General features: G+C 42.5%; 1 protein-coding gene and 1 long non-coding RNA gene across 10 annotated transcripts in view; both read right to left on the bottom strand.

The window, feature by feature from the left end:
• Positions 1-1,110: 1,110 nt before the first annotated feature.
• LOC310828097 lies at positions 1,111-11,971 on the bottom strand. 3 transcript variants are annotated; one of them, XR_014556654.1, is made up of 4 exons: positions 11,679-11,971; positions 11,015-11,120; positions 3,784-3,838; positions 1,111-1,984 (listed from the first exon to the last, which is right to left on the bottom strand). It is a non-coding gene; the product is annotated as an uncharacterized lncRNA (long non-coding RNA). The 3 variants fall into 3 exon arrangements; XR_014556655.1 differs by having other exon boundaries at positions 11,015-11,124; XR_014556656.1 differs by lacking the exon at positions 11,679-11,971 and having other exon boundaries at positions 11,015-11,646.
• A 162-nt stretch (positions 11,972-12,133) lies between these two features.
• Positions 12,134-17,898, bottom strand: part of DIP2C (disco interacting protein 2 homolog C) — a 287,798-nt gene continuing 282,033 nt past the window's right edge. For all 7 annotated transcript variants that reach the window (XM_083704608.1, XM_083704609.1, XM_083704605.1 and 4 more), the window contains 3 exons: positions 17,454-17,628; positions 17,145-17,268; positions 12,134-16,009 (listed from right to left, as the gene is read on the bottom strand). In XM_083704608.1, the coding sequence (XP_083560734.1) occupies positions 15,757-16,009; positions 17,145-17,268; positions 17,454-17,628 (552 nt within the window). In that variant the 3' untranslated portion in view covers positions 12,134-15,756. The remainder of the gene's footprint in view (positions 16,010-17,144; positions 17,269-17,453; positions 17,629-17,898) is intronic.

The raw sequence follows: 17,898 nt of genomic DNA on the forward strand, positions 1-17,898 counted from the left end.
CCCTATTTCTGGGTTAGCAGAGTCTGTAACCTGAAGCGTATGTAACCTGAAGCGTATGTAACCCGAGGTACCACTGTATTATTATTAGTAGTAGCATTTATTGTATACTGCTCTATACCCACAGGTCTCAGAGCCATTCACAAGATAAAATTACAGAATACGTAATAAAAACAAGAATAACTCAATATTCCCTCCTCCCCAACACATTTAAAAAGGGCATTGGTTGTCAATCAGCCAAAGACCTGTTAAAGAGATAAAAAACAGAACAGCAGCACTTTGACTTGGGCTCAGAACCTAATTGGTAGCCAATGCAGTTGGGTCAGGATTGGTGTAATATGCTCAACCCGCACCTTGCCCCAGGCAGCAACCTGTTGTTGTTGTCATTTTAAATTTATTACCTGTAGTGAGAGTTCCAGAGTTGTGGGGCCACCGTTAAGAAAGGCCTCTCACATGTAGTGTGGAACAATATCTAGAACATTTTCTATACAGTCGTACCTTGAACCCCAAACACCTTGCAAGTCGAATGTTTTGGCTCCCAAACATTCTGGTTTGCAAACGTTCTTTGGAACCCGAATGTCCTGACGGGGCTTCCGATTGGCTGCAGGAGCTTCCTGCAGCCAATCAGAAGCTGTGCCTTGGTTTCCGAACGTTTTGGAAGTCAAACAGACCTCCGGAACGGATTCCGTTTGACTTCCAAGGTATGACTGTACTGCCTTTCCTTGAGGAAGCCCAACCCCCTCCTCACAACCACCCCGTGATGTAGGTTTTTGATGAGTTGGCAACTAGCCACAGAATGTAATAGCTAAAAGAATTTGAACCTGGTGTTTTCCAGTCTTAATCGAACACACTAAGCCATTTTGACCCTCACAGTGGCAGGAGCTGAAGTGAGTTCCTATTGGATACCCTTAGATGGGCCAGTGGCGTAGCGTGGGGGGTGCAGGGGGGGCCGGCCGCACCGGGCGCAACATCTGGGGGTTAGGGTTAGGGGCGCAAATCCACGGGTTAGGGGGCGCAAATCCATGGGTTACGGGGTGCAAATTACTTGCCTTGCCCCGGGTGCTGACAACCCACGCTACGACACTGGGTGGTGCAGAATCCTCAGCTTTCAGTTCTCTTCTTTCTGACTACTTAGTGGATCATTTCCTTGCAACGTGTTTGGGGTTTCCTTACAGTAGTCATAGATTCCTCTGCCTGTTTTAACTATGCTGAATGAATTCACATATGTGATCCCTATATAGGCACATCTGCTTTCCAACTGCGCTAGTAATTCTTTCTTCTTCTTTTTAAAAAAGATGTCTCAGAAGGAAAAACGAACTGGGCATCCGTATACTAAGAACGTTTAGCAGTTGGTAGAAAATACACACACCCCTCTTTTAACACATGAGAAAACCTTTAACTTTCCTTAAGTGTTAATAGAGGAAGTTTAGGATTAAAGGGGCTACGTGAAGAATCCATTGTGCGCGCGTAAGTCATTCACAAGACACTTGACATTTTCCACTAATCAGATCCGTTTTCTAAAAGTCCGTATAGCTTTGGCAGTGCAAAAACTGTGAGCTAGTAGAGAACGGGACACAATAAGAAAAGAATACAGAGGTACCTCGGGTTACATACGCTTCAGGTTACAGACTCTGCTAACCCAGAAATAGTGCTTCAGGTTCAGAACTTTGCTTCAGGATGAGAACAGAAATCGTGCTCTGGCAGCATGGCAGCAGCAGGAGGACCCATTAGCTAAAGTGGTGCTTTAGGTTAAGAACAGTTTCAGGTTAAGAACGGACCTCCGGAACGAATTAAGTACTTAACCCGAGGTACCACTGTATTCAGCATTCTTCTAAGAATGCTCAATCGTTTCCCTATGCCAGTGTTTTCTGGATATAGCTCCACATTGACACTACAGTCCTATAACACACTTACCTGGAAGAAAGATCTATTGAACTGGATGAGTCTTCTGAGCAGACATCCGTAGGGATTTCACTCTCATCAGAACCTAGGAATGACCTAAGTTAGTCATGACTTAAATGTGAGCTAATGTGCAAAGCAATCTGGGCCCGGGGGGGGGGGGGGAACGGACAAGATCTGCCATGGGGCTACTGTCATTTCCTGCACTTTACTGTCTCACACCAAGCAGAGACACAGAGCGGGGTAAGGATGGCTTGCTTGCTCCTGCGGCCTCCAACTCTGTCATGCATTTCCATTGGAAACTACAGCATTCATTCTGGAGGGGGAGGAATGGATCCAGGCATAAACATTAGCATATGGAGTTTTTCAATGCTAATCCCTGTCCACTTTTGCTCCTCTTTTTTTGACAGGGCATAAGTAGTCGCCCTACCACCCAAAAAGGGCGCAGGTGGGGAGAAGTGGCTCTATGGCATTTATTGTATAGTTTTAACTGTTGTCTACTGCTCTGATATCTGCTATGAATAGGGGTTTATATATTTATTTTTCTTAAGGTGCAGAGATCACACACATGCCAGCTAATTTGCGCAGGCAGGCAGGCAGGCAAAGGTGCAAAACTTGTTTTGCAAGTGGCATATAATATTTCGTTCTGCGTTTGTGAGGCATCTATCTGTTAACATCAGGCAGGGCTTCTTATTATGGGCAGGCAGTGAACTGATGACCGCAGTGCACAGGCAGGCCAATACCTTTGCTGTGAATATTTTTGACACCTGCCAAAAACTTATTTGTTTCGGCAAGACCTACCCAGACATGTTATCTTATTTATGATTACTTTGTTTTTAAATTAAGTCGATTTTATCTATATTTTGATAATTTTCTTGGCTTGCATTCAACTAAATTTTACTCTAAGCAGACTCACTGGAATTAATGAAGCGAAGTTACATCACTGGCAGTAATTTCAGTGAGTCTGAGTAAAAAGTTGACTACAACCCAAGAAAATTATGTCTACTTGTTTTTATAGTTTGTTGGCTATAAAAAAAGTATTTATAACAAAATATTTTATACTATTTTCATGCAAACTGTTTAGAGGTTGTTATTATCATTCATATATAAAAGATACTTGATTCAGCAGTCAAGTATATGTGGAGATATATTGGGTCCATGTGTAAACATGCTCTTACAGGGTTGGAAGGAAAATATGAGTTTATTCTTTTAAATATATTTGCACACTTGTTGGTCTAACGTGAGCCAGCTTCTGCAATTAAGCAGGAAATTGCATAAATTAAAGCAACAATAAATGTTTGGACTGGAGCAGTATGTCCCACAGATGTGGCCTAAAAATTCCCTAGACTGAAGGCGCCGTTTTGTCACATTGCCTGTATGCGGTTTCCAGAGCCAGTAAAGACATTTTGGCACCTGAGGCAAACCACAAAATGGTGTCACACTCCCTGGCAGAGAAGAAGGGGTGAGTGATGATCTACATCAGGATCAAAGGGGGAGGAATAAAGATCTGCATCAGTATCTGCTGCCCTTGTGGATCCTGTCACCCGAAGAGGTCACCTCACCTCATGTCTCATGGGTGGGCCGGCCCTGGCGGTTTCTGAACAAACACTCCACCAACAAAGAGCAAGACACCCTGATTCTCTACTGAATTAAATAAGTTCAGCTCCATACACTGTAGTGCAGGAAAGGTATCCTGGTGCCCTACAGAGTTGGACTCCAACCCCCATCAGCCCTAGTCATCATGAGGAGAATTGTAGTCCATAACATACAGCAGGTGCCACTTTGGTGATGATGATTGAATTTAGATTTCTTAACTGCCCTTCACCATAAGATTGCCAGGGCTGGTTTATAGCAATATGGTACAAAGAACAGTTGAAAACAACTTACGTGGATGACTTGGAAGGTTCACACATTCGCAAATCACACTGCTCGTGACGTAAACCTATATTGAGGCACAGTGATAAATATTATTATTTTTATGATAAAATGGGTCAGTCAACTAGATTGGTTAAAAAGACAAACGTGATTTGATTTTTGGAAAAACAAATTGTAGACAGTCCTAGCTTAATGGACTTCACACATCCAATAATATTCAGATTAAAGTGCTTTAAAAAATAACAACAGGGTCATCCTCAGGTTCCAGAAATGTTTCGATTGCAACAATAAGACCCATGCACTTGTTCTGGCACTTGAACACAACCCACAGGAGCCTTCGCCAATCTCACTGAACTCTTTTGCAGAGCGTAACTGAAACATGCTCAACTTCCCAATGACTAGGGTGGGAAGAACTGGAAGAGATGCACCCAAGGGGCTTGAAAAATGGAAACTGGGATCATAAAACCCTTGTTCCTTCTCAGCCACAAAGTAACTGTGGGGCAGCCTCTTCATATAGCACTTCTTGACTGCAAGTTTTTTTGTGTGAATGGACCATCTACTTTCTGTTCCATCTCACCCAACAAGGGTGAGGACCATCTTCCACAGCATCCGGGGGAGATAGTTTCCTAACCCTTTGTAGCCTGTGTGAATAAATTGAACCTTGCAGGAGAGAGGACTGTAGGACAGCAACTGCTCTGAAATAATTGCTCCAAAGAACAGTCCTGTTATTTCCAGAGTAAATACAAGACTTCTGGCAGGGCGTATGGAAGAATTCCCACAAAAACAGCCAACAACAACACATAATAGGAGCACAAGCGAAATTGGCAGTTCCAGTCACGGGGATAATCAGGCATGAAACAGAAGCATGATAACATTTACTGCATCTGTGTCTGCAAACACAAAGGTTATACCCTACCAATTCTTCTTCTTTTAAAATTCAGCATAATCCGTAATCAGTTATTTTCAGGATCATTGACCTTCGCTTTCACATTATGTGGGGGCAGGGGAGCACTTAGTTCAGATGCCTAAAATTATTAGCATTAACGTTTGTCATCCAATAATAGATATTTATAGACTTGTTTTTGACAGTGCCCTACAGCTCCTCACTACTGAAAACAGAAAGGCTCCAAAGGGAACACATAGAAAAATTCTAGCAGGCTATCAATCCCTACAGCCCAGCACATTCTAATTGAAGCCCATGGTTACATTTTCTAGTGCAAGGCTGCCATCTTTGGCGCCTGGCTTTCTCGCACGTCACCCTTTGAAAACTAGCACTGCAAGCAAGCTATGGTAAATAAATTCTGTTCAGTAAATTATGTGAGGTTTAGTCAATGGATCTATTGATTTGCCTTGCGCTTAAACAGCAGTTCTGAAGCAAGAGGCACATTTTCTTTTTTAACGTGACGTTATGCACATGCGTCCTAGCAGACAACATCCAAGAAAAGGCAAGATAATGCTTTCCACCTGCAGTTTTTATATGAATTAGAAACACTAGCAACACTGAATTAGAAATTGGGAGATTTGGGTTTAAATGCCCACTTGACCAGAAAGCTCACTGGGAGAACTTACCCAGTCACCAATTCTCTCAGAATATAAACATAAAAAGGGGGAAGGGTATGTACACTGCCTTATCCTTGGAGGAAAGTTGGGATATAAATGCCATAATTAAAAATCTAATTAGAATCATAGGATGGCAGAGTTGGAGGGAACCCTGAGAGTCATCTAGTCCAATCTCTTGCAATGCAGGAATCTCAACTAGACCATACATGATGATCTACTTAAAAACCTCCAAAGAAAGGGAGTCCACTGCCCCTCATTCCCCTGATGTGCCCATAGAAAGCCTAGAAAAACACACCAACCCTGGAGCTATTTAGAGCAGGCTAATGCACACCTCTCCAAATGTTGCAGAACTTCAACTTCCATCATCCCTGGCCATCAGGCATGAAGATCAAGGCTGATGGGAGTCCCAACAAGATCTGCAGAGCTACAGGTTTGCCCACACCTGTATTAGTGTCAAGGGGAGATTTAGGAGGAAGAGGAGGAGGAGGAGGCTGAATGAGGAAAAGGAAAATTGGAAAATCTAGCTCCCCCACCAGAATGGGAACAAGCCTGGAACCTCACGTGCAAAGAGGCCCACGCAAGTCAAGGGAGCTTAGGAAGTGGCAATTACTCCACTAGGGAATCTCCGTCCTAACAATAATTCCAACTCTAGGGTTGCTCAACCCCTTTTACTGTAGCAACAGACAACAATTTCATCCCGTCGCCCAGTCATTATCCATTGTGTGGACTCCACACTTGCTGTTAGCTGTTGCTTAGTACGGCGATAGCGCCACATTTTCCAGACATTAGCTTCATCTGCCTATCATCACATTAATTTTCAATCAGAACTATCATGGAAATCAGTTTCTATCCCCCCCTCCCTTTTAAACAGAAGCAAACTGCAAGGTTTCCCCCCCTCTTAGTTCCACTCAACCCGTTTGGGGTGAGAAATGCCCCTTAAAAAATGCACAGGGGCCCTAACCCCACCCATCAATCTAGCATACATGGCTAAAAAAATTGACTAATTCACAGAGCATCAGAGAAGCCGCTGCTAAGCAAAACCTCCAAGTCAGTGTACCTCCAAATAACAGCTGCTGTGCAGATGCAACTAGGAAACGCTGGTGCCTATGGAAAAACAGATTGTTGGCCTATATAGACTTTCCTTCTGGTGCTGCAGGCCTTTTTGGATATACTTAACCCACAGGTGGCCCTGGAGGAGCGACAGACTTGACTGGAGAAGGGATTAGATCGGTTAAGGCAGCATTAAGAATAGGTGAATTTGTCAATTTCGGTTACTCTCAGTTTCTGATTTCCCCACTTTAAGTTCCATATTTCCACATTAGTTTGTGGTTTGTTTGTTTTTAAAAAAGGAAGCCTCCATGAAAGTTCAGCATCATATTGGTGTGGATTTCTCTTAATCAACACATTTTTGCAAAGCACTATTTCCCCTTTATATAGACGGTTACACATTTTTGTAAGTTGTTTTACCCATATATACATTTTATGCTCGTTTTCCTGTCGTATATGCATTTATGTGCACGTTACCTGACTGGAAAAACTGCGTTGCAAGATTTGGATAATTTGCGTTTCAGTTTGTGTATTATTCTGGAGAGTACAGGGTAGGTAGGTTGTGCATAAATAAAAGCTGAATCAAGTATCTCCCCCACCCTTGTACAGCATCTAATGCCTACTGTTCTCCCTTGCTAGACTCTGGCAGGGCAAGGTGGTATCCTGGCTCAGTCAGTTATTACTGTCTTTGGTTGGGAGCTTATTGCCTTTTAAATAGGTTGTGCCCATGTGTCCTGCAGAGGACCCTGACCGCCCAGTGGAATCGCTATTTGGTCCAGTTTAAAGATAAAAAGAATAAGTAGCAAGGGAGATCAGGGCCCTTGAAAGTGCCCATTAAACCTTAGCCCATGGGTAGGCAAACCAAGGCCCGGATCCAGCCCAATCACCTTCTCAATCCGGCCCGTGGATGGTCCAGGAATTGGCATGTTTTACATGAGTAGAATGTGCCCTTTTATTTAAAGTGCATCTCTGGGTTCTTTGTGGGGCCTGCCCGGTGTTTTTACATGAGTAGAACGTGTGCTTTTAGTTAAAATGCATCTCTGGGTTATTTGTGGGGCATAGGAATTGGTTCATTCCCCCTCCCAATATAGTCTGGCCCCCCACAAGGTCCGAGGGACAGTGGACCGGCCCCCTGCTGAAAAAGTTTGCTGACCCCTGCCTTAGCCCCTGGACAGCACAGAGGTCACCTGGCTGCAGTCTTCCACTTGATGTGTAGCATAGTGTGTTTCTACTTAGCTTAGTAATAATTTCTAAAGTTGCATCTATATGCATGTATTAGTGTTATAAAAACCAGTGTCCTTTGTGGCTATGCTTTTCTCCCTTACAGTGGCCGCTGTAATGAGAAAACCCCATATTGTAGTTTTCCAGGTCTCTCTTGGGCCAAGAGCCCATCCATTCATGGACGAGTCATGCAGTGGCAAAATGCACTGTACCACTTTGGGCTATACTAGGGTGGCCACGAAAGAGGAAATGCAACAGCAGCAGTAACAATATAGTGCGTGCCAATTTGCATAATATTTGCATGTGGCAATTTATATGGATACATGCAAAAAACTATTCTCATTTAAACAGAACCCATCTCACTCTAGTGAGGAAAAATATGAGCAGGCAGTTTTACTTTTAGCCAGTGAAAATGAGGAAACTAATGGGAATGAAGGGAGGAAAGCTTCAGGGAACTGGGCAGGGGCTGCAAAAAATAAGTCAGCGGGCTACAGGTTGCCCACAAGTCCCCTTGATATTGTCTCTCTCTCTCTCTGGGATTTTGAGCTTCCAGAGATAGTCATGTCTCAGCCTGTCTGGATAAAAGCCTCAGTGAATGAGAAGGAGTGAATTGGACCAAAACCTCCAGCACGTACAACATGTGTGCCCTGCTGAGCTACAGGCACCAAGATGGGGCATGCTCGCTTCCATAATCTGTGTCTTCTTGTCTGGCTTTGGTGCCTGAGGGCACCAACAGACCCCCTTTTCCCTTCGCAACCTTTGATGGCCAAGCAAGAGAAGAGCAAGAAAGGGCCCTTTGAAAGGGAGTCACAAGGCGAGTCGAAATCCCCCGTGCTCATTTCAAAAGGAGGCTTCGTTGTCAAACTACATAAAGAGCTGGCTGTAAAGGGTTTTGCTCAGTAGGTCTCCTCTTAAATCATCAGGACAAACAATAATTGTTTAGGGAGCCCAAGGTGACCGCACAGGGCAGCAGCTACAGCCTGGGAGGGAGAAATGCCATAACTCTTTTGGAGAACCACATTCATCTTTCAACCATTAGCTTTCTTCTTTTTTTCCTAGAAGCATTTTGGAATAAAGCTCTTTCAAATTTAAGAAAACAGATTAATGAGCTAATACGTTATATCATCTTACTGATTCTTCAGTGGCTGTCTATACTTCTCCCTAAACACGCCCGCTGGATAAAATATATTTAGAAGCATGTACAATGAGATAAAGTATGTATTTCAGTATTTGTTTTTCAATTCAGTACATATTTAACTAATTTTTTTAAAATTGCAGATTAGCACAGAAGTGGATTATGAGATTATGAAGTAACACATGGAGACTTGACACAAGCTGATCTATCCAACCCTTGCCCTGTACTAGCATCTTCTAGCATTTCACTTTAATTATTTGTGATTTATGGAGTTTTAAAGATTTTTTCTTTTTCCTATATCGCAGTTTACATGCTTGCTTTGCCATTACTAGTCTCACAAAATGTTCCTTAGCACTTTATTAGCACGTTGAACCCCCAACTTCTTGGTTCAGACATTCACAACACCACATTTTAAGAAGCCAGCCACCCAGTGTCTGCAAGATCACAACTAATATACCACGTGCAAAAGAAATCCTTGCATTTGTCAGCATATCTAAAAAGCTTCTCCCATGACTGGGGTGTCCCTCTTTCCTGTATTTCTTTATTGCAGTTCATAGCAGCCTTAAGTTCATCGTGCTGCACCTTATTCACAAAACTGTATCTGGTCACCGATCTTACAGGTGCGGATGAAGGATGCAGTGGATGCTTGCGACCACTGGAGGGCAATCTCGTGTTTGCTAAGCTGACCATCACGTGGTCCTTGGCTTAAATGAAACTATTCTCTCTGTTCAGGGCCAATTCTGATTTATGTGTCCCTCAAAAACAAGGCTTGAGGTAGGAGCACCACATACAGGCAGCAACAGCTGTTGTATGGTCTGTACCAACTTGGTGAAGAGACTCCACACCAGAGTTGCGTATTGCTTGGGTCAGGGGTAAGCTGCATAGAGGTGCCCTTTCAATAATGGGGAAATGGAGGTCGTACGCTATACAAATCCCAGATACATATGTCATGTCCTTTGTCAAATCCCAGATACATATGTCATGTACAACGCCTCCGCTCATATTTAAAGCACAATATAGCTCGGTCCAGCTAGGAAAACATACACCCATAGCCAGGGCCAGCCCAAGACATTTTGGAACCACAAAATGAACCACAAAATTGCTCCCCACCTGGGAAGATGGAAGAAACGAGGAGATGGGGAATCAAATCAACCTTTACCTGATGGGTGAAATGGGAATCAAAGGCTTTGGCAGGCGGAAGGAAAGGGACCTGTTCTGAATCACACTAGTCAAGTGGACACCCCACCAAGGCATCCCCCACAATTTACCCGCTAGGGTGGGAAGAGACTAGCTGCCCTTCCTATTTGCTGACAGGCCACTGTAGGGACAGCATGGTGGGCTGCCGAGGAGAAGGCAGATCCTGCCCCGTTGGATGCCGCCACCCGAGGCAGTTGTCTCATGGGTGGGCCGGCCCTACCCTTAGGTAGTCCAGACACCTGTTGCTTCCAGCTAAGCCCTGAGAGCACCTCCCCCCCTTCAAGTACTCTTTTTTCTGGGAGAAATATAATGTTCTTCCCCATTTACCCACTGCAGACATTCCATTGCAAATGCAAATAAATAAACAAACAAACGGAAGATCCCTTTTAATGTAACATCTGCCCTGGCTTTTACCTCCCGGATTCATTCTGAGTGGTTTGAATTGGATGTGCATCTAAACGACATCACAGTCAATCACATCGCTTTGGATTGGATGCACATTCTAATGTGCATTTAAGGTGCACATCCCTATCTATATTCTTGTACACCTATTAAATAGCGCTAACTAAATTATGCCTAATTAAAGCTGGGCCAGGGCCATGATTTAATGAAATTCAGATTATTGCCTATGTAGGGTGGTGAGATAAAAAGAAGAGGTAACTTTAATATTTGTGAAGAAGCTAAGCTGCACCTGTATGCCAAGCTACACCCAATGAAATTCCCTCTTGTTCTCAACTATTAAAGATACAGGATCCCCATACGCTTTTTTTCAACTGGTCACCCCTGCAGCCCTCATCAGACATTTGTTCATGTAGAACAGGTGAGGATCTGCTTGGGTGAACTGTAGCATGAAAGTTATACAAACTTTTTAATTCAGAAGAATTTAACATTTCCTTGGGACCATTTATCGTGCTGCCATATTTTCTTCTTCTTGGATATTTCTGTCACTGTCATTTCTGCAGCAGTTATTGATCCTCTCAATATGTACACCTATTAAATAGCGCTAACACATTTCTTGCAAAAAAAATTGAGATTATAAATGAAGATGTATGTGTGTGTATATTAAAAAATGTATAGTCTTACCTCAAAAACCATATGCTTTGGAATTTCTGAAGTCCCATCCGTTTCTTTTTGAGCAGTCTTTCGTAAGCTGTCGACTGTATTACCACTGTATGTTCTCTAGCAAATGCTGCCTGACACAATTGCATGTTATCAGAATTTTTAAAATTCCATTACATATCAGCCAACTAACACATATTAAGTATTACTGCATTCCAGCCAAAATATGATAGAACAATCATTTTCAAGTTATCCTCAACATCACTACGAGCACTCATCACTACTGATTTTTATTTGCAATGGATAACCCCACTGAGGAATGTTGCTTCTTCAGCAAAGATCCCTTTCTCTTTAGAACTGATAGGCACATTTGGAATTTTGAGAAAGTTTTGTGGGCGCCATCACAAAATGGCTGCCGAGAGGGGAGACACCCATTCACAAAATGGCTGCCTTTGTGACTGCGGCCAGTCACAAAACACCCATTGCGCAGGAGGCAAATTGGTCAGTCTGAGGCACAAATAACTAGGCCTAATAAACCAAGCACAAGTCAGAGGTGAGGTCTGAGCCCAAAATAGACTCCTTTAAACTCAGAGTTTTCTACACTCAACGGAACACCAGTTTCACAGAAGTCAAAACATAAGTTTCACAGAAGGCAATTTTCTCTCTCTCTGAGTGCTAGCCAACTCACCCCCCAATTTTCCTTGCTTCTCCTCTCTGGTTGAAACAATTGGTATGGGGAGCTGGGGGGGGCACATGCTGGCCCCCATTCCCAACATCCCATGTCCATGTTCATTTAACCCCTGTGTTGAATGGGAACGTGTCTGAAACCAGATTCTGAGCGTTTACATCTGTTCTACGCATTAACACAGTCCTGGATCGAGAAGAGGCTTTGTGTTATACCTCCTTGATCACTGCAGGAAGGTCAGAATTGGAGATGCCAAAGAGAGGGACAAACTGCTTCAACACAGTTATAAGAGCGCCTGAATATTTTCTATTCTGTGACATATGCCATGATCCCAAGTCAACTCAACAAATTTTTTTAAAAAAACACATTTTCTTTCATCAAAGTGTTAAGTGGGAAAATCTCCTTTAAAAACCTTAGCTTATTTCCCCCCTTTTTTATATATATATATAAACCTGATATTTTCAGAGCAACAAAAATAAAAGCTTTTATTTGTTCATTTGAATATAAAACAGGCGTTATCACAGATGTACAAAGCGTACTGGTGGTTTAACATACAAGAAGGTTGCTGTTTTGTTTGCACATAAAAATTTTCGTTTGAAACTGTGATTGGCTGAGTTACATGAATTTCTCTAACCAGTCACCACACTCTATGAAATAACGCTGCTAACATTCAACTGATAAAAGGGAGAGTCTTCCCTTGGGTAAAGTGTCAAGCAGGATTAAATATATATAATAAACAAGCACCATGAGGAATCTGCTCCTGTTTGATTAGTTTTCGTGTTTAAATGTTCATTGTGGACCCTCTTTCTTTCTTTCTTTCTTTTTTATTTTAGTGTGCATGTGCATCAGGTTGATTACATGGTTTTTGTCTGACTTCAAAAGCACAAGGTCACAAGACAAACATTTTATACATTCTCATGAATGGTTTATCTACAGTACAGTTTCTAATACAGAACAATCCTTCTTTATTGCTGAATCTGATGGTACGTGTGTTTCTTTCCCCTTATCTTGCACGACAAAACTAGGAATTCAGTTCATCGTCATTTACTGTCCTAAGTTTGAGAATTTAGACAACCACAGATGGCAGGTTGCAGAAGAGATCAGTTATTAACTGTGTCGTACGACTGCATTGCAGTCCTTTGTCCCCTTCCCCAGGAGTGGAAAGTTGACTTGGTGAAGGTTAAAAGTGATGCTTTAATAAAATGACAGCTAAATTTGTGTTTTGCAGCACTGAGATCAGCAATAGCAAGGACATCATCACAAGTTAGTTCATACACTGTAATTATGCTCATAATCAGTCAACGGCTTGTCTGAACCTTACAGCAACTTGACATTTCAAACAGAAAAAAATATATATTATTTTAGGGGACAGAAAAACCCCACACTTTGACAGAATGCTTCAGGGTTGGTCTTCGGAGCATGGGTAGAAATATTCACAGGGCAAAGAAAATCTGAAAAAAGGGGGCAACTGAAAATTAACACACACCCCAAAAAAAAAAAAAAAAAAGTTTTGCCATGGTGAGATGCTCTGTATTCTGCATGCAGACTAAAAACCATCCCTCATCTTTAAGGACCTTCCCACCCCTGCAAAAATAAAAATGGGGGGAAAATGAATTTGGGGTCTTCAGAACCAAATGAAATCTGCAAAGGTAGACCCAAAAAAAATTTCCCTTGTACATGTTATATAAAGGTCTTGTAGCTTCAGTCCTGCCTCTGTCTTAGTCATGCATATTCTGTCAGCAAGTTAACATTATTTCAAACCATTTAAAAAGCATTCTTGGACTGCTGCTGTTTAATGTTCACCCTTAAAAATCAGACACAGGTCAGCCAGGTTACACTGGAACAAACCAAAATATGCACTTCAAAACAAACAAAGAAACAAACAAAAAAATGGGGGGAGGAAAACAATTAAATAATAAAGAGATCAACAATTCCATTTATCCGAAGACAGTGAAATTAGAAAGAAAATAAAAGGCAGCTGTGATCCATGCGTTCCTGTTCTTCCCCAATTGGCAGATTCCCTTTGGAACTGAGAGATGGGATTACTTGCAACACCAGTATCAGTTCCTCTGTTTGGCATAAGGACATGTTAGCAGATGCACCAGGTTGTGCCAAATAGTTTAGAGCGGCTTTTAAGCTACTCTCCAATAACAAACGCGTTATTAAGAGAAAGACTACTGAAAAACAACAGCTTTCTACAAAGTGTGAAGTGGATGGATCGCCACCGTCCCCTCGCCCAACCTAGACAGAGGGCAGCAGGAAGGCAAACAGATGAACAAAAGCGTAATTCTTGTGCAAAACGACCACCAAAAAAAAACAACACAAGAAAATCGTCCTTACCAAAAAAAAATTAACAAAACCCCCACAAACTTAAAAAAAGGACAATGACCAAAATTGTGCAACAATGTTATGCAGCTAAGAAAAACAGTGATATTCTTCAAACCTGCCTTTTCTAACGTCTAAGAAGTGTATGGACATACGTGCCTGCACAAATATTTGTCACCTCCGCGGCAAATAAGAGAATCCTTTGTAGTGCACTGTTGAAGAGTCTTTGGCCGCCAGCAAATCCTACCGCGTTGCATGCACAAAGAGCAGGAGTCGGAATGGCTCTCGCGGGAACCCATTCTTGGTCTCCACCACCGTGCCGGCTGGACTCTTCCAAGGCTTCCTAGGCTGAAGCCGAGGCACTTCCCCACTTCCTGCCTCTCCAGCACTGCTGCTGCTCCTCCTCTTCTCCAGGCTCCTAGAGCACACAGGGGGCTGGAGAAGAGCCAAGGACTACGGATGGGTGAGTGGCAGAGTGCTGGAGGCACATTAGGGGCCTAGGGCAGCAGAGTTGCAATTCAGTGGCCTTCCGGAGAAGCAGGCTTGGAAGAGAGGGCAAGGTGCAGGAATTTATTCCAGCACAGCTACGGGAGCCACTCTATGCCCTGCCCTCTGTGCAGACGCGGCAGAGGATTGCGACCTTCAACGTTTAACTCACTGCCTTTAAAGGTAGCAAAATGGTTTCGCTTGCTGGTATCTGGGAGATTCTTTTAGACAGGGATACTTAGCAATCCAGGACCGGTTTTTCCTCGAAGTTTGTGAATAATGTTAGATTATCTACAGTGGGAAAAGAGACACCATGCAAGTGATGAGTACTGCATCCTTTTAAAACTTTAAAATCTTTTTTTTGTCATTAGTGAATTTATATTTCATATATATATATTTGATGTGATACTATCCACTCAAGATAATACAACTCCTTTGTTTTTTATATTAGCAAACATTACAAGAGCTTAATATTCTTGAATGTTTCTCTTTTATACTTCTAAAGAGATCAAAATAAATTAAAGGTTTTGTACATAATTACAGAAGTAGTTAACTTATTTTATCTTTTTAGTTTAGTACAAAGATATCTGCAAGCTCATTGCCGAAATACACCTTATTTATAAATTTCTGTTCATTCTAACACTAATAATCAAAGGCTCTTTTTGCCTTTGCCTTTTCAGCATTTCCAGAAGAGAAAGCTGTTAAAACTCTTAATTTGAGAAGGTGCTGTTTTGGGTATTTTCCTCGTACCACAATGTAGTTTCCTAAGACAATGGGATAGAAAATGGCTTAAAATTAGTAATGGATTCATATTGGAAAAGATTTTTATGGACATTTAAAAACAAGCAAACCAAAACAATTCAGTCATAATATGAGCTGTTTAAAAATATCCACTTGAAGGGCAGATTTTAAAAAAAGAGAAAAATTAGCTACTTCAGTATAACATAAAATACAAAGCCATATTACTCAGAAAGCAGTATCATCCCAATAAGCAAAAAATAATCTTTTTTAAAAAGTCTAATAATGGGCTTTCCAACAAACTGAAGGCAGTACCCCAAAGTCCTTCTGTGCTAAAATGTAGTGGTAAAAGAAACACGTTTCACATTTTATGTCCTGCCAATAACGAGCGCGTCAAAAAGTCCTAATAGAAACAGTTCCGTTCTGAAGAGTGGGGTCGTTTTCTTGTCAGCACATCGTTTAGTGGACGTCCAAAAAAATTTGTTTATACATCTAGAGTATACAGTCCACGGAAGCCTTAATAGATACCAGACTACATGTTGTAGGCCACATAGATGGGATCTAGTTGGTCCGCCAAAAATCCATCTCGTAGGTGCATACGCTGTTTCTCTCCACGGGAGTTGATAGGAATTACACCAACGTCCACCACAACCACCACCCCTACAATCAGGTAATGCTCCTCCAGGACCACATTGGTGACCAAAGGAACCAGGTCTAAGGCTTCTTGCTCGGATCCATCCAGCTCAACAACAACGACCAACAAGTTTGTCCAGGTAAACACCGCACTGAAATGCAAGTAGGAAAATCACATCACCCTAAAGCGTATCATTCCACTGCCAATGCACAACAATTCCTTTAATCCTTGGACTGCCAATGTGGTTGGGTGCAAGGGTGCCCTTGGGGGGCTTTTGAAGGCAAAGCACTTGAGCCCCTTTTTATCATGAGGTGGTGAGGGTGATTATTTCCCCCCTACGCTTGAAAAATGCAGGAGGAGGAGGTTGGGGGAGCAATGTCCCTTAGCTTTGGCCTCTTTCAGCAATTTGTGCTTTCCAAGGCTCAGATTGGTAACCCGACTATTTAAACAGAAAGTGGACCATGAGGGCAAGATCAGGGCCTTAGATTGGGGGCAGCCAACATGGTGCTCTCCAAACATTATTAGACTCTAACTCCCACCAGCCCCAGATAGCATGGCCAATGGTGAAGGATGATGGGACTTACAGTCCAACAGCATCTGGAGGGCAGCCCATTGGCTACTGCTGCCTTAGATGAACTTTTGTGGTGGGCAAATGGCCCTGTGGAAGGGAGCTAGCAAACAAGATATTTGCTGTGCCTTGGACATTAAAGCTGAAATGTATACAAAATAAGCACAGCGGCCATTCGGAAAGCAGAGCTGGTCATAAAACAGGCAACACCAGGCAGCAAGGACATACTACCACCAACACTGCTTTGCAAACAGTCATTTTGCGTTTATTTTATGTACATTTGATGCAATTATTCTCACAGTCAGAATTCCTGGCATTTCATTTACCTCTGACCCCACTGCTTACGTTTGTTTCTCTACAACTATGTGTGTATATATACTTGACATCTGAGGAAAACACTTCATGTATGTGATGAAGTGGACTCTAGCCGACAAAAGCTGAGGCCATAATAAACCCGATTAATTGCCCCAAACCCTCTCTGTTTTTTTTTGCAATAGCAAAGCCAGAATGTATTATGTTTGCCATTTGGTTCCCGATCTTAAGAGCCACTGTATATATATTTTAAGCTTTTCCTCTTACTTACAAAGCACAGCCACCAAACTATATCAAGATTCTTCTCATAAATCCTAAACATGCAGATCAGGGATTTCCCTCTTCTTCCTGCTACCGAACATGCCAGGTCCGGCCCTACCATTGGACAAAACGACAATGTACTTACCATTCTGTAATGCTCTTGTGTGCTCTAATTACAGACGTCTCAATATCTATGGGGTGATACCTCATTCCTCGCAGTTCCATGGCTTCATCTAGTGCACCTACCACATAAAGTGCATCATGTCGCTCTGGTTCAAGAGAGAGAGGGGGGAGAAATCATTTATATGAAGCGTTAAATCACCTGTGCGAGGCAAAGACAGCCGCATCAACACCACCTTTACAAATATGCTCATGGCCCCAAATCGGTTGACAACTCCTGATCTGAAAGCACTCGATACCATACAGATTTATAAAAGGCAGTGCGAGAACTTACCACCATTTGCATCTGTGAGCTCTGTTCTTCTCAGAAATCCCAAGTAGCCAGTCCGTGCCCAGATAGTTTGAGTGTCTCCAAAACTAAGTCTTGAGTTAAAGTGATCGGACTGCAAGGATTCATCACCATAGATAGTGAAGTAGCCACTGGCATTGTGAGCACTATGAACCCATATCTAGGTGGAGAGGAAAAAGTTATGTTTTCACTGGTGTGCTCCCAAACATACTCTGCCGCAGACATTTTTATATTAAGCACAATAGGAGCCCTTCAACTCAGCCATCAGCTTACTGAGGAAAATCCAGTCCTTTGCACCAGCTTACCCACTGAAAGCCATCCCCAGGAGTAGTTCTGCCAAGGCAAGCACCACTAACATGCAGTGGCTGAGATCAAGTCTCTGTGGCATTCCTATAACCAGTTATTAGCTTTCTGGGGTTGGGATCACATT

Source organism: Podarcis gaigeae (genome assembly GCF_964106915.1).
Source record: "Podarcis gaigeae genome assembly, chromosome: 12".
In the NCBI taxonomy this organism is placed as follows: domain Eukaryota; kingdom Metazoa; phylum Chordata; class Lepidosauria; order Squamata; family Lacertidae; genus Podarcis; species Podarcis gaigeae.